Below are 17,445 nucleotides of genomic sequence, written 5' to 3' on the forward strand. Positions count from 1 at the left end.
GTTTCTGCCTTATAAGGTTTAACTAAATGTATTTTATTTAGTAATATAAAGATTTTAAATAAATTTTGTTATAGCTCAACTTCCTCAACTGCTTCACTGTCAGGGAACTCGCCCAAGACTGGGACCTCCGAGTGGGCAGTTCCTCAGCCTTCAAGATTAAAATATCGACAAAAATTTAATAGTCTTGACAAAAGTATGAGTGGATACCTCTCAGGTAGGTGACATTCAGTGCTTCAGAATGTGAGAGAGTTAAAGTTTTTTATATGAATTTCTACTGAAGAACATTTGCGTTTATACTTTGTAGCTTATCTAAAATTTCAACATCCAAAAAGTTTAGCAGCGTTTGGTAAATACAGATATTTTAAGTAGTGTGAGAGCTCAAAGACAGATACAACTTGACTGATTTCTTTGAAGTTCTTATAATGAAGTTGAGCACACAGGTAGACCCCCAGGTTTTTGGAAAGAAGACCTCTCCCTTCAGAAGATTAAGCGTCACGCTTCAGTGCAGTGAAAGGAGAACCTTCTGTGACAAGCTCCGTTGTGTGGGACTTAACCTCAGCTTTTTCCCTGCGGGTCCTCTTCCTCCTTGGGTCTTTCTATGCTTACCCTTACTTAAACCTCTGTGAGCACTGTCCACCTTTTAATGTTCCAACCAAGAGGTGCCCATAAGACTTGACCTCAGGAGGGGCGCCTGGGTGGCTCAGTTGGTTATGTGTCTGCCTTTGGCTCAGATCACGATCTCAGGGTATTGGGTTCAAGCCCCACATCGGGCTCCCTGCTCAGTGGGGATTCTGCTTCTACCTCTCCCTCTGCCTCTCCTCCCCACTCACGCTGTCTCTCTTGCTCTCTCTCAAATAAATAAAATCTAAAAAAAAAAAAAAGACTTGACCTCAGGTCCGTACAGAACATTTGAGTCCATCTCGAACACTATCCAAACTTTTCTCTTTTTTTCTTTTTCTTTCTTTCTTTTTTTTTGGGGGGGGGACCTTTGATTTGTATTATTGCTGAGTAGGAATAAAAATTTGTACCAGGAAAGTAGGATGTGACAAGGAGGTGAAGTGATTAAACAAAAAACATTTATGGAGCAGCCTGCTGGAAGAGAAAAGAATGAACCGGTTTGAGCATAATACTCTGGTATTTCTGTCCTCTCCAAAGACTAGAGGAAGCAAACTTTTCTAATAAAGGATAGTGAAGGGGATATAAACAGATGGTAGTAGGCCAAGGAGAGTTCCCACCTTTTAACTGCCCCTCTCTCTCCACTCAGCAACTAATTTATAGTTTAGACAGAGTAATAAAATAAGTGTTTTAAAATATTAGAGCTTCAAAGTGCTTAGGGAAAATAGAGTGGGAGATACTAAAGAGATTAGATAAAACATCTTATAGGAGGGAGCATTTCAGCTCCATCATGAAAGGAAGAGTTAGGGTTTGGACAGATAGAGATTGAAGGTGATAGCATTTGAGGGTGACAGAGAAGAAGTCTTAAGAGCAAAAAGTACATGGTGTATTTGGAGAATATGTATGTATGGGATCTCTTAATTGTGCAATGGGGCAAGGGAGCAAGAAAGCCTTGCAACTGATTTGGCAAGCAAAACTGTACGATGTTTTCTTTAAATTTACATCATAAATTTGTGATAAAAACTTTAAAAAAGCAAGATGGGGGTGATCAGCTCCTTTCTATACACTTAGCACCGTCCACCGCATTTTCGTCTAAGGTCATGTATGTCAGATTCAGTAGAAACTGAAGGGGGAAGAAAAGGGCAAGATAGTCATGCACACAAAATTCAGGACAGCAGTTCCCTCTCCTGAAGGAGGTGTGGAGATAAAGTCATGGAACATAGCTTCAAAGCATTTAGTCATGATCTAGTGTTAAGTTTGGGTGGTAGGTTCGGGCATGTCTTTGTATTGTATTTCATAACCTATAATTTGTTATTTTATATGTTTCAAATAGTACATAGTTACTTTTTTCTGTGATTTTATCAAATTACTTGAAGTAAGATATATTTTAAAGTCACACTATTTTTTTTTTTTAACATTTTAACATCTCTGAAATTAAGGATGTGTTACCATCAGTGGTGTCTTAGCACTGTCATGGTTTTGTTGGCAGTGGTTTTTTTTTTCCTTTCTTACTGTTACATAAAATAATGATATGTCTTATAATTGATGGCATCTTAGAATCTGTGAAATATGATATTCAACACACTTAAGATTCATGAAAAGTCACAACTCCCATTTTTTTAAAAAAATGAACTTTGGGCCCTACATTTTACATTTAAAAGTGGACTAAAAAGCCATGTACAAAAATGTTCATAACAACTTCTTTCAAAACATCTGAAAAAATGTGGATATTTAATATTGTGTTGATAATAACACAATATAAATAATGTGGATATTATTTATAAATAATATTAAATTACTTTAATAAATAAATAAATAAGTAATATTAAATATTTGTGTAACACAACATTTCACAGCAAAAAGGTGAATGAATTCCTGATACATACAACAACATGGATAATGTATTGAATGAAAGAAGCTTGGCTCAAAGGGTCCACACTATTTAATACATTTATATGAAGCTGAGCAACTGGAAACATGATGGATGGTGATAGAAATCAGAATATTATAGTTACTCTGTTGGGAAGGGACCATGCACAAACCTAGTGAGGTGCTAAAAACATTCTGTATGTTGATAAGGATGTTGGTTGCATATGCACATACCCGTGTAAAAACTCATCAAGCAGTACACTTAAGATTAGTACACTTTACGTATGTACTAAAAACATACAGTAAAAACAAAGGTGGAATATGAAGGTCAATAGAAAGTCACCTGTGAAGAATTAGTTCCCTAATGTTACTTGATTTGTATATGCCACATTATATGAAGGTCATACATATATTGAGTTGTTCGTGGAGTATTAACCTGAGACCTACAAGAATGAAGCTATGTATTCATAGTTAAGGGAAAGTTGTTTTTATTTTTATTTTTTAAAGATTTTATTTATTTATTTGACAGACAGAGATCACAAGTAGGCAGAGAGGCAGGCAGAGAGAAAGAGGAGGAGGAAGCAGGCTCCCTGGCTGAGCAGAGAGCCTGATGCAGGGCTCGATCCCAGGACCATGACCTGAGCCGAAGGCAGAAGCTTTAACCCACTGAGCCACCCAGGCACCCCGTTTTTGTTTTTTTTTTTTAATTTTAATTTTTTTTTTAAAGATTTTTATTTATTTTATTTGACAGACAGAGATTATAAGTAGGCAGAGAGGCAGGCAGAGAGAGAGAGAGAGAGGAGGAAGCAGGCTCCCTGCTGAGCAAAGAGCCCAATGCGGGGCTCGATCCCAGGACCCTGAGATCATGACCCGAGCCGAAGGCAGAGGCTTTAACCCACTGAGCCACCCAGGCGCCCTGTTTTTTTTTTTTTTTTAAATAGCTGTTTCTTGTGTCTTGCAACTGAGCATGAGCCCCAGGTATATGAGGCTGGGACTGACCTAGACTTACATGTTTTACTTTGTTCAGTAAGTGTAGCATTCAGTGGTCTGATTTTCTTTCTCTTCTTCTTCTTCTTCCCTTCCCCCTTAACTCTTGTGATTTATTTAGATTAATTCATTGACTCATAGTTGCTGAGTCCCATATCTTCCGGGCACTCTGTGACACACTGAAATGCACGGGGTGGGGGGAGATATGGTCCATATCTTTGAGGAGTCCATAGTATATAGGTCACATAATCATAATATTTGATTAGTGGTTTAAAAGTGCTGTGATTGGGGTGCTTGGGTGGCTCAGTTGGTTAAGCATCTAACTTTTGATTTCAGCTCAGGTCATGATCTTGCTGTCATGAGACTGAGTCCCACTTTAGGCTTCATGCTCAGTAGGGATCCTGCTTGTCCCTCTCCTTTTTTTTTTTTTTTTTTTTTTAAGATTTTATTTATTTATTTGACAGACAGAGATCACAAGTAGGCAGAGAGGCAGGCAGAGAGAGAGAAGGAAGCAGGGTCTCTGCTGAGCAGAGAGCCCGATGCTGGGCTGGATCTCAGAACCCTAAGATCATGACCTGAGCCAAAGGCAGAGGCTTTAACCCACTGAGCTACCCAGGTGCCCCTGTTTCTCCTACTCCTCCCCCTGCTCACTTGTTCACTCTCTCTCAAATAAATACATAAAATCTTTTAAAAAAATAAATTAAAAAATAAAAGTGCTGTGGTTAATAAAGATGAGAAAGTGACCAGTATGTGAGGATATGAAAGAGCTTCAGGGAAGAGATGACAGCTGAGCTGGACCTTATAGGATGAGTAGTCCACCAGGTAGAGAAGGAGGAACTAACCTTATAGGCACAGGGAATATGATATCAAAAGGATTGGCAGAGCAACAGTGTAGATGTTCAAGTGAGCTTTTCTTAGTAGAGTACTCTGCAGGCTCTCTATAGCCCTTTGTACGATTTATACCTTGCACATTTAAGCCTTCCACCAGTAGGCTTTTAACCATTTACATTCCTTCCTTCCTTCCTCCTGTTTGCTCTCTTGCCCCATGCTAAGGGATCTACTTTCAGTAGTCTTTGACTAAAAACTGAAACATTAGTTACTAGACCTTTTTTTCAGGTTTGAAATAACCTTCCATTTCTCTTTTTTTTTTTTTTTAAAGGTTTTATTTATTTGACAGAGAGAGATCACAAGTAGGCAGAGAGGCAGGCAGAGAGAGAGAGAGGAGGAGGAAGCAGGCTCCCTGCTAAGCAGAAAGCCCGATGTGGGACTCGATCCCAGGACCTGAGATCATGACCTGAGCCGAAGGCAGCGGCTTAACCCACTGAGCCACCCAGGCGCCCCTCCATTTCTCTTTATTAGAAAAGTCCTCCTTATAAATGAAACAAGATGGGATCGGGAGGGAGGCAAACCATAAGAGACTCTTAATCTCACAAAACAAACTGAGAGTTGCCAGGGGATAGGGGATAGGGAGAGGGTGGTTGGGTTATGGACATTGGAGAAAGTATGTGCTACAGTAAGTGCTATGAAGTATATAAATCTGGCGATTCACAGGTCTGTACCCCTGGGGCTAATAATACATCATATGTTAATAAAAAAAAAAAAGAAGAAGAGGAGTCTTCTTTTTAACACAAAGACCTCCTCAAATCTCACGTGAAATCTACTGAGGACTAATTATTTGGGAGACGGTATAAGCTATTTGCAGTGTTTTTTCCTTACGTGATTTCTGTTAAAAGACCAGATTTTTTTAAGACTGAGATTTTAAAGTTACATAATATAAATGTCCAGTTGCATGTTATAATTTATGGTGTATTTATGTCTGTTCCGTATGGTATATATAGCTTTGATTACCCAGATCTCATGTTCAAAGCTCAGTGAAACAGTGGGTTAGCAGTATTCAGGCTGGCTCTGCAGTGGGAGCTGAGGAAGAGTTGGTGGATGTACTGTTTTCTCTGCAGTTGTTTGGATGGTTCTCAGCTCAGGCTGAACCCTGAGTAGAGGCTGACTCCCAGTACTCATGGCTCAGTCGTCATCTGGGAGTGGGAGGTGCAACACCTGCGTTACTGACTAGGAGACCTGCCCTGGAGAAGCCATGTCATTTTATCCATGGTCAGAAAGCCTCACACTTGGCCATCAGGAGTGAATACTCCTGTGAATGAGACCTGAATGGATTTCTGGGATTTCTGTGTGGCCATCATCCTGACATGAAAATGCAGGGCAGGAAGCCTGTTACAGAAACATATTTTTGATGACTGCGGGAGAGAAAAGAAGTTGGAACAGTTTGTTACAGATCATAAGCAATCAGTGAATGCTGTTATTACTCTCGGACTCTATCCCATAAGTCCCCATTGCACCTTAGAGAACTTCGGATTACAATTCTTTTCATCACTTTAGCAAATATTTATTGAGCATTTATGGACCTGGCACTGGGTACAATCGTTAGTGAATAAGGCAGTCAAGGTTTTTGTCCATAGGACTTAGCAGAAACAGACAATAAATAGGTAAACAGGAAGATAAATGTTACATTACAGATTGTGATATGAGTTATGAAAGAAACAAACAAGAAGTATATTAGATCATAGGGCAGACAGAGAAGACATTTCTGAGAAGGTGGCATTAAATTGGGACTTTCAGGGTGAGGACCCAGACAGGCAGTGATGTCAAATTTTAGAACTTGATGTTGGATATGGGTGTACATGAGGGAGGGATCAAGGGTGACTTTCTGCTTTCTGGCTTGAGACCCTGGCAGGACAGTGATGCCACCCAGAGCAAGGGGAAGGCTGAAGGTAAATTGGGTGAAAAGGGCTGTGAATGGGGATTGAGAGAGTCATTTGGTATGCATTTGGTTTGAGGTGCCTGTGAAATACTTCAGCAGGTTTTTCAGTTGGATATAGAAATCTAAACATAAAGCAGAGGTTTAGGCTGGGATGTACATTTGCAAATTATCTAGGTGCTATTTAAAGTCACAAAAATGAATGTGAACACACAGAGAGAACAGAGTGCCCAGAACAGAGCCTTGGGGAATCCCAGCATTTACAGGTCACTTGGAAAAGAGAAAGTAGAGAGAGAGGAAAGATCAGAGAGAGATGAGAAAGTCTGAAGATGCTAAGAAGGCAGTGCTTAGAGGTGCACAGGGAGCATGAGGAGACCTGAGAGCTCAGCCTCCAGCACTTTCTGTGCCAGCACTAGGACCCTCGTGCTGGTCAGTGGTGTGTGCTTGTTATTTTCTGAAAGGACATGGGGGAACACTTGAGTTACTAATTCTTGATTTTAAATTCCTTGGGGGCAAGGGTTTTGATTACTGTGTTTTGATTACTCCCCAGTGCTCAGCAGCTGGCATATGGTAAAAACCTTTTTGATGTCAAAAGTTTCCAGGATAGCAGCAGTATTATTTTATGGAATACAGTCATTTCAGTTTGCATGACTTTGAAGAGACTAAAGAATTTTCTTTCTTTTTTCTGGTTTTTCCCACTCAATCAGGTTTTCAAGCTAGAAATGCTCTTCTTCAGTCAAATCTTTCCCAAACTCAGCTAGCTACTATTTGGTGAGTTTGTCCATTGATCGTGATTTTTAACTATACATCCTCTGTTGTAGGAAAAATACTGTTTCTGTCAAAGTTTATGACTCAAAGATGTTCCATAAAAGCAGCCATTCAAAGCCTAATGCAACCCTAAAAGCCAATAAAATTGTACAAATTGTTATTTTTTGGCAATGTAGCATTTAATTATTTTGCAAGTAAAACTGGTTTGTCTTTTCATAATGGCATCTGTGGAGAATTAGAGAATGTCTCATTTTTAATTTAGAGCTAAATGTGATTTGATAGGTGAATTATCCATGAAATGAGACAAGCCACCTTTTCAGAAGGAATGTTTCTTTTTCTCCCCTCCCTTGTGTGATAGAACAGTGAACGGTAAAAATAAGCTCACTTTTCCATGTATATTTATATTTCACTAAAGTATGTTAACCCAACTGTTTATTGTAATTATTATTATTTTGAAATTAAATATTGAACTCTTTTGAAAATACTTCACTCTAACTAGACTGTTTATAGCTGTGAATGTTCACATTTTCTTTAGGACCCTGGCTGACATTGATGGTGACGGACAGCTGAGAGCTGAAGAGTTCATCCTTGCGATGCACCTCACTGACATGGCCAAAGCGGGACAACCATTACCACTGACGTTGCCTCCTGAGCTTGTCCCTCCGTCTTTCAGGTGGGCGCCTCTTGAGGTGAAGAGGCATGGTTTTGATTTTTGGGTAGACATGATGATTACGTTGCGATCTCCTGAAGTTAAACATTGACACTGACATTTGATTTTGGTATTTAATGAGTTACACCAGCAAGGAGTAGAAATAGGTGTGTTTCCACCGTGTTATAGATAAGGAAACTGGCAGCTACAGATTAAGAACACAATTGCTCACGGACAGCAGTCAGCTAAACCATGATGTGAATCCAAGCCTCTCTGGCTAGACAGTCCATATCCTGCCATACATCATAACTTTAGACCATATTGCACTCTAAGTGTCTTTAATACTGCATTCTAAATATTCAATGGCTCTAGTCATTGGTAGTACAGCTGTATATACAGTCTAGAAATGTCCAGACTGTTTGGTGCTAAATTCATTTGTTGTCTTCTTTTCTTAGGGGAGGAAAGCAAATTGATTCTATTAATGGAACTCTGCCTTCATATCAGAAAATTCAAGAAGAGGAACCTCAGAAAAAATTACCAGGTAACATTGAATGTCTAAGTTGTATGTTTACAGTGGGTTCTCTTAAATTTTACCTTGAGTTGTAAACAAGTATTTAGTATGTTACGTTCTTAATATTTTATATGCTATAAGAGAAAACTATTCACCAAAAGGGTTAGATTCTGACATCAATAAACTGAAGATAGTAAAAAGTGAGAAGTATATTTAGGAAGAAGAGACAGTGTATGTGTTTGGCAAGAGTCTTTGTCTTAGACATCCTAGTTAAAATGCTCCTCCCACTTTAGGAAAAATCACTACAGCAAGCTTTGTGATGAAATCTTCAGCTGTAAAGAAAAGTTTAAATATTGGTTGAAAAAGTACATATGTATATATTTTAAAGTATTAAAAAGTTAATGAACTATATCAAATAAAATAAGTATATAGCCGTAGAACTTTATTTATCCGAAGAAAATACTGAGAAAACAGTTAGCATTTTTATTGGCAGGAATAGTAGAATTATTTCTCTCAGATGGATTCAAACTTAGAAATTTGTTTTCCAAAAATGAATCCTCTTAGACAAAAGTAAATACTTTACTGTTTACATTTGAGTTAAAACTATCCTTAGGGGAAGTGTCCACAGAGTAACAGCGCTCAAATGATCACGAGGCATGAGGGTGTTGAAACTAGAGTCCACGTTCTTGGGCTGTTCATGTGAGAGTCCTTACAACATGTTTTATTTAGTTACTTTTGAGGACAAGCGGAAGGCCAACTACGAGCGAGGAAACGTGGAGCTGGAGAAGCGACGCCAAGCGCTGATGGAGCAGCAGCAGAGGGAGGCCGAACGGAAGGCCCAGAAAGAAAAGGAAGAGTGGGAGCGCAAACAGAGAGAATTGCAGGAGCAGGAATGGAAGAAGCAGCTTGAATTAGAAAAACGCTTGGAGAAGCAGAGGGAACTGGAAAGACAGCGGGAGGAAGAAAGGAGAAAAGAGATAGAAAGACGAGAGGTTGTTTTTAACTTATTTTGTTTCCTCAGAAAATGATTATATTTAATAAGTGACTTTATTCCATTTGATTTAAAAATGGGTATTTTTGTTGTGTCTTATTTTCTCTGCATCATTCATTCTTACTTATCATCTCCATCTCTGAGCCTGCCTTCCCTTGCGGAGGGGAAGAGGGCCCTTGCTTGTGAAGGGTTTTCAGGGCCAGTACCTGGTGGAGGACGCCTGTCTGCAGGTGATAAGTCATTCAGAGGAGGACTGATTGCAGAGCTGGGTTGAGTGAGGAGCTGAGGTTAGTGAGCCAGGGGAAGGAGTCCGTCCAGGCAGGGCATGAACAAAAGTAAGCTTGGGATCCAGAGTAAGAGGCCACGGAATTGGAGCCGCAGAAAGCTGAGACTGGGGAGTCCGGAGGAGGAGCACAAGGGTGGGCTTGCACAGGTCCTTGGGATAAATAATGCTGTGTGGTATCCCTAGGAGGACTGGCTTTGTTTTAAGAGGCTTGGGATGGAGCACAGAAATCACAATGACACTGAAGTAATGTCAGGAGAAGGGTTTTTCTTCCCTGATACCAGAATAAAGATATGATTATTCTTATTAACACTTCTATTTCTGAGATTGTCTTTTTATTTAAGAAAAAAGTAACTACAAATAAAAAGATGGTTCCATGAAACAGTCAAAAAGTCTGATGGGTGATGTTACTTTTGTGGAAGTCCATAGGTTAGGCCTACTGCTAAAACTGGGTTTGCCCAATTTCCTAACTTAGGCACTGAAGCTCACTAAATGCCAAACACTGCCTCCCCTCTCTGTCCTCCCATCACTTTTTGAATGAGGCAAAATTGTTAATTTAAAAATTAATTCATTGGGGCGCCTGGGTGGCTCAGTGGGTTAAAGCCTCTGCCTTCAGCTCAGGTCATTATCCCAGGGTTCTGGGATGGAGCCCCGCATCTGGCTCTCTGCTCTGCGGGGCTTCCTCCTCTCTCACTCTGCCTGCTTCTCTGCCTGCTTGTGATCTCTGTCTTTCAAATGAATAAATAAAATCTTTTAAAAAAAATTCATTATTTTCAGGCAGCAAAACAGGAACTGGAAAGACAACGTCGTTTAGAATGGGAGAGGATTCGTCGACAGGAGCTTCTCAATCAAAGGAATAGAGAACAGGAAGAAATTGTCAGGTTAAACTCTAAAAAGAAGAGTCTTCATCTCGAGTTGGAAGCACTGGTATGCCTGAGGTTTGAGTGAAATTGCTGTGAATGATGCTAAAGTTACCTGTTGAAAATATTGTTCTTTTTTTTTTTTTTCCTTAAGATTTTATTTACTTATGTGAGAGAGAGAGAAAGAGCAGCCACAAGCAGGGAGTGGGGAGCAGGGGGAGGGGGGCGGTGAGGAGACTCCTTGCTGGCTTAGTCCCAGGACTCTGGGATCATAACCTGAACTGAATGCAGACACTTAACGGACTGAGCCACCCAGGCGCCCCTGTCATTGCTTTTTAAACCTACCTCATGAATACATTATGTTTTCATGGGATTGAATAGTCATGTTTTCATGTGTGCTTCTTAACAGTCTGGACAATATAGTTTACCAGAACAGTGACTCAGAGTGCTGAGAGTTACGTTGTGGTCTCAGTGCCGAAGCTGCCAAGCTATGTATTCCTGGGCAAGGCATCCCTTCTCTGTGTGTTGCTTTGCCCGTCTGTAAAAGATAGAGTTGTGTCAGTTTAGTAAAAAAAAAAATTTTTTTTTTAGTTTAGTAATTTTCAGTTTTGAAGTTGATGTCTAGAAGTGGTCTGCAGAGGGGTGACCAGCAGGGGAGGGGGGAAGCCAAGGCAGCAGGGCAGTGCTCCCTTCTCCCTAGCACTTCGCATGACTCGCAACACACAAGCTCCACAGTTACTTGCTTTGCTTTTCTTGGAGTTTTATCTGGATTTGCTTGGAAAAAAGGATTCTGCTAAAAAGAAAAAATGATTTGAAGCTCCTGATCTAAACGACCTCTTAGGACTTCTTCCAGTTCTGCCGGACTGTGGTTTTTAGCTAATATTGGCCAGTATGCTTACCAGATTTTACACTTCAGATGTCAGAGAGTCAAGTTGTTTAAAAGGCTTTGTTGCAAATAAATAAAAAAATAATTGGCTTTGCTTCAAATGCATGGTGAGAAGATAGAAAGGGTGTAGGTTTAACCCTAGATTCTAAAAGCCTGACCTAATAGTGTAATAGGATTTTGAAAAAAAATACATGGGTAGCCATGTTATAGATTCAAGCTTAGACCTTTTTTAATTGGATTCTAACATTTTATTTGGTTTCTGACTTGAAATTACAATTTTTAAAAATCGCATTTGTGGTCATAAAGGTGCTATCTTATGCCTTCAAATGGATAAGAAAGCATATCACAATTATTATTGATGCCACAGTACTACAAAATAGGCCTAAAAATCCTTAACTTCTTTGTGTAGCTATTTGGATTTCTGTCTGAATGATTATTTTAACTATGTTTTTCCTTAAAATTATAAAAAGGAACCTTATGATTGATTGTTTTTCCCCCAAGAACCTGGATTGCATACCAAGCAGTAACATAGATTAATGTAAAGAGTCTGGAACGTCCAGAGCCTGTACTTGCTGAAGATAGGAACATGAACGCTAGGGTAGACATTGCATATTCCTTTTAGCATGTGTGTTTCTCAAATATAAAACTAACTTTTCAGTAAAAACTTTAATTATCAGTGATTTTTAAGCTTCATTTCTCCTCCTCACCTTGCTGTATTAACTAGGGCTACCATAATGAAATAACACAGACTCGGGGGCTTAAACAAAAGAAATTAATTTTCTCACAGTTCTGGAGTCTGGAGTCCCAAGATCAGGATGTCAGCAGGTTTGGTTACTTCTGAGACCTCTCTCCTTGGCTTGCAGATAGATGGCTGCCTCCTTGCTGTCTTCCTTACATGGCCCCTCCTCGGCCTGTGCATCTCTAGTGTCTGTTTTGTGTCCAGATTTTCTCATGTCATAAGTCAGGTTATATTAGGGCCCATCCATATGACCTTATTTAAACTTATGATCTCTTTAAAGACCCTGTTTCCATATAACAGTCACACTCTGGGGTCCTGGAGATTAAGACTTCAGCATACAAATTTGGGGGAGATACACTTCAGCCCATAACACCTCACCCTTCTCCTTAGTCTCCATTAAGAATCTCGGCTAGTTTGGGGGGCACCTGGGTGGCTCAGTCGTTAAGCATCTGCCTTCAGCTCAGGTCATCATCCTGGGGTCCTAAGATGGAGCCCCACATCAGGCTCCCTGCTTGACAGGAGGCCTGCTTCTCCCTCTCGCACTCCCTCTACCTCTGTTTCCTCGCTCACTGTCTCTCTGTGTGTCAGATAAATAAATAAAATCTTAAAAAAAAAAAAAAAATCTCTGCTAGTTTGGGTTCTTTTTTTCCTCCCTACTTCTCAGGGAAGAAGAAAGGAATATTTAGTGTAGGAGAAGAGAATTGTGGCCAAAAAGGCCCTCCTGGACCCTGTTTAATTAGAGGAAATTAGATGGCAATGTGGAGAGTAGAAATTTCAGAAGCTTCAAGGAGACAGTGCCGAAAGTCGCATGTAGATGTTTATCTCTCTTCATTATTCTTTGAGACTACCTCTATTTTAATATTATAAATTAATGCCTCACTGCTGGATTCAGAAAAAATTCAGCGTGCTATGTTTGTGCTTGGTCATATTAGCATCTGGGCTCTTACCCTCTGAGAATGGTATATTTCCTGCTAATAATAACTCTGTTTGGAGTTAACAGATACAACCTTAGAACACATTCCACTTAGTTGTATTTACTTATTTTTAGGTAGGCTCCATGCCTAATGTGGGGCTCAAATGCACCACCTCCAGATTAAAAGTCATATGCTCTACTGACTAAGCCAGCCAGGTGCCTTCCACCACTTAGTTTTAGATATTTATCTAGACTGAGTATAAATGATAACTGACATTTAAAAGTTTAAATGAGAATATAATTCTTCTGATAGGAGCTTTTTCTATTAGTGTTTTAAGTCACTGTATGTTTATATGCTCTTCCTATAGAATGGCAAACATCAGCAGATCTCAGGCAGACTTCAAGATGTCCGACTCCGAAAACAAACTCAAAAGACTGAGATAGAAGTTCTAGATAAGCAATGTGACCTGGAAATCATGGAAATCAAGCAACTCCAACAAGAACTTCAGGTTAGTCCCTTGCTGCTGAATTGTGCATAAATGTGAGCAGTTGTTAATAATTCTTCCTAATAGCATAGTTTTCATTTTGGGGTGATGAACCCCTCTGGGTCTCTGATAGACTTCATTCCTAGAAGGATGTAAATCTATACACCATCTTTTATATAATATCGGGACGCTCATATGCCCTCTAAAGCTCTACTAGACATCTGGTTAAATTCTGCTTAATATTTGTACATAAATGGATGCCTTTCACTTTCACTTTTAAGTCTTTAATAAATATATAGATATACCTTTACATTAAACTTAAGTTTATTGCTACTACTTTTAGGAAATTTTGACTTAATGTTGTTCTTTCACAGTTGGGGTGAAGATTGTTAAATGTGTGTCCCTCAGGGACCTTGTCATCTTCTTTACCTGTGCAGTAAGGTCTAGCTCAGTTATCGTGGTTGAGAATAAGGACCCTGGGAGCATTCTGCATCTTTAGAGTCCTCTTAACCAAATTTCTGCTTCCGTATGGACTAGCAATTAATTAACGAAGTGTTCTTACTGTGTCACAGCTGGACAGACAGAGGCCAGATGACATTTCCTGTCTGATTTAAACCTGCTTCCCTAATTCCTAAGTCTCTAATTTCTTTTCGATATTCATTCTGGGGTGTCATGACCTGCTTACAAATATGGTTTGGTGCAGACGGCAAAAGCACCTCCCCCCTTGTGCCCGCGGACATCCGTCAGTGCGCGGCAGATTGTAAGACTTCCAGACACACGCCATTACCAAAGATTTTCCTCACCACCTTTGCTCCAGCCAATCATTCATAAATGGATGTATGTTTAAATATTTGTATTTTAAATCATGTGTAATTCCATTTTAATTTATTTGTGAATTGTAGGCGGTTTACAGCTGCACACTATTCTATACTAAGTTTTAAGAGTGATTAAATCATGTTTTTAAGTCTTCAAAAAATGCTCAGACAACATGACAGAATTTTAATCAGGTACTGCTTTTTTTTTAATAAGGATTATCAAAATAAGCTTATCTATTTGGTACCTGAGAAGCAATTACTAAATGAAAGAATTAAGAACATGCAACTCGGTAACACACCTGGTAAGTCTCTAAGGTTTGTTTTACCTCTTTCATTTTTGAATGACCGTACCAGTCATACTCTGTTACTTGTTAAAATAACATTATTCTGTTATACATAGCATTTCTTGTCTGTAGTTAAAAATTTCAAAATAATGTGAAAAAAAAACCACAGATGTTAGAGCATCTTTAGCAATAAAAAGTAAATAAGTCCATCGGAGAAAGACAATTAACTTATGATCTCACTGATAAGAGGAATTTGAAAAACAAGACAGGGGATCATAGGGGAAGGGAGGGAAAAATGAAATAAGATGAAACCAGACGGGGAGACAAATCATGAGAGACTCAATCTCAGGAAATAAACTGAGGGCTACTGGAGGAGAGGGAGGTGGGAGAGATGGGGTGGCTGGGTGATGGACATTAGGGAGGGTATGTGCTATGGTGAGAAAAAAACCCTTATAAATAAATAAGAATGAAATAAGTAGTCATTGTGGTATGCCTTCCTATCTTCATAACATGTGTTTCAAATATCAGTCAAATAAAATGTTAGACTATAGTTAAATAAGATATAGGTTTGGCTCTAACACAAGACTGTATGTACATTCTGGCAAAATCCTACACTAATGGAAAGAATTACAGGAAATTCTACCATGAGACCAAGCCTGTGAAATTCTAGGTGATCGTGTACAGCAGTATTAGACCTAAGCAGAATGGAACGCTCTTCCCAGACCTTTCATATCACCTATCTGATTCATATAAAGACTTTTACTGGCTTGGCCCTCTGACACCTTTGGAGCAAAATAGTCCAAGGCAATTTGTGGAATGTCACATTTTTCTTGACCCAACGTCCAACCAGGATACTGAAAAAAAGATCTCTATGATGGACAGCATGCCAGTAACAACATAATAGAAGAAAGGTTTACTTAAAGAAAAGTGAATCTGCAAATACCATGTTAGAACTGACTGAAGTATTATAAATGTCTCCCTTTGAGTATCTGTCAGTCTTTCCCTTCCGGGGCTCTTTCTTATACTTCTGGCTCTTTAGGAAGTCCAGTTAACAACATCCCTCATCTTTGCCCAAGTTCTGAACGAATAGAGAAATAAGGCAAAGGAGCAAGACATTTGAGAGACCAAAAATATTGCCTCATTTTTGGTAAAGCTGATATTGGACAGTCTGGCTTACCTGTGAGTGGGACAGTCACCCCTGTAAAAAACTGGGTGTACTACAAAGTAGAACAGGTTTCCTGTGGGCAGTTCAGTCTCAAGAACACGAGGGACTGGAAGGGCCTAGGCTGTGTATGCCCAAGTCCTTAATCGTGAGCCGACCAGTTACTGAAGGGGTGGGAAGAAGTTGGGAATGGTATCCTAGTGAAGGGCCCTTCACTTGGAAGAAATACCAGGCATAGAGAATTTTACTTTTGTGAACTGTTCCTGCTGTGTCTCCCACCTTCCACTGAAACGGTCTGTCCACGTCTCTTCTCAGACCATCTTCCTTGCACGTAATTGTCTTCTTGGCTGTTCGAAGCATATCAACCCCTACCTCACCCCTCCACAGGCATTCCAGAGGCTGGATGAGCAGCCCTCCTGATCCTTGCAGTCACAGAGAGCATAGCATCACTCTCGTTGTTGCAGTATTTGGACTGTGAATGGAATGTGGACTGTGTCTTATTGGGGACCTGGTAGAGCTAGTCTTTCTTACAGAATGCGATCCACCTGTTATTACAGTTATTGGTTCAAAATTGGAAGCTTTTGTTGGCAGTTTTCAAAGCACCCTGTATCCCTTAGATTCCTTTCTGCATCCCTGTTGCCGCTGAAGATCACCAACCGTGGCCAAGCACCATGCTGGGCAGTTTTCATGCACTGTGTCTTTTAATTTTTACAACGGCCCGGTGAAGTAGGTATTGTTGTTCCCCTTGTGTAGCTCAGCAAAGCTGAGGCTCAGAGAGATTAAGTGGTTGCCCAAGGTGGTACAATAGTCGTTCTCAAATTCTTGTTTCAGTCTGAAGCCCACTGTACCACCACATTGCCTCTCTGGATTTTCAGTTTGCTCATAGATATGATCTATTCAAATCTAGTGTTGAAACATCCATTCTTCGTGATGCTTATTTTGAAGAGTACTAGGTGTGTAAATTAACTGATTTTTTCCACAGTGCTTGTCTCCCAACTGAAATAGACTCTGAACTACTTGAGGCTAGGACCCATGCCTTGTCCTTCTTTTTCCCCTGCTATAACCTAGTACAGTGCCTTGCACATAGTGGAGGTATAATTTCTTGAGAAAATATTTGTTGAAATACTGGAAAGCTACAAGAGAATTTAATTTAGCAAGGTGTCTGGGTAAAAAGCATGTAAAACCCAGCACCTTTTTACTGTATATCAAAAGCACTTAGAAAATATCATGAACAGGGGCACCTGGGTGGCTCAGTGGGTTAAAGCCTCTGCCTTCGGCTTGGGTCATGATCCCAGGGTCATGGGATCAGCCCCGCCTCAGGCTTCCTGCTCAGTGGGGAGCCTGCTTCCTCCTGTCTCTCTGCCTGCCTCTCTGCCTACGTGGGATCTCTCTCCATCAAATAAATAAATAAAATCTTTAAAATAAGAAAATATCATGAACAAAGGTCTCATTTACATTAGGATTCTCATTATTATGTATAAAGAAATGTGTAGCTATAAAATTTTACTGCTAGATATGAAAGATTCCTGGATAAGTAGGTACAGGTTATGTTCCTGACTCAGGAGCGCTGATATAGCTCAACGTTGTAAAGATGTTATTCTCTACTACTTTGTCCCGTACATTCAGTTCCATTCAGGTTTCTTTAAATGAAACCTGGCAAGATAATTCACAGATGCACCTAGAAGAGAACGTGCAAGATGAGGCAAGACTTGAAAAAGAATGACATTGGTGGGGAGAACACACTAGCTCTACCAGGTATCAAAACATGTTAGGACCCCTGAAAGAAATAGTACATTTTATGTTAATTAATTGAATTTAAATTTTAAAAAATTAAAAAAAAAACATGTTAGGAAAGCTC

At 39.7% G+C, this 17,445-nt stretch overlaps 1 protein-coding gene across 10 annotated transcripts in view; it reads left to right on the forward strand.

Annotated features, from left to right (window-relative positions):
• The window catches only part of ITSN2 (intersectin 2), a 140,268-nt gene that overhangs the window by 44,620 nt on the left and 78,203 nt on the right, over nt 1–17,445 (forward strand). For all 10 annotated transcript variants that reach the window (XM_032353163.1, XM_032353162.1, XM_032353160.1 and 7 more), the window contains 8 exons: nt 75–214; nt 6,949–7,012; nt 7,545–7,682; nt 8,114–8,199; nt 8,899–9,161; nt 10,221–10,370; nt 13,210–13,350; nt 14,356–14,443. In XM_032353163.1, coding sequence (XP_032209054.1) covers nt 75–214; nt 6,949–7,012; nt 7,545–7,682; nt 8,114–8,199; nt 8,899–9,161; nt 10,221–10,370; nt 13,210–13,350; nt 14,356–14,443 — 1,070 coding nt within the window. The remainder of the gene's footprint in view (nt 1–74; nt 215–6,948; nt 7,013–7,544; nt 7,683–8,113; nt 8,200–8,898; nt 9,162–10,220; nt 10,371–13,209; nt 13,351–14,355; nt 14,444–17,445) is intronic.

Source organism: Mustela erminea, chromosome 7 (genome assembly GCF_009829155.1).
Source record: "Mustela erminea isolate mMusErm1 chromosome 7, mMusErm1.Pri, whole genome shotgun sequence".
NCBI classification, from domain to species: Eukaryota; Metazoa; Chordata; class Mammalia; order Carnivora; family Mustelidae; genus Mustela; species Mustela erminea.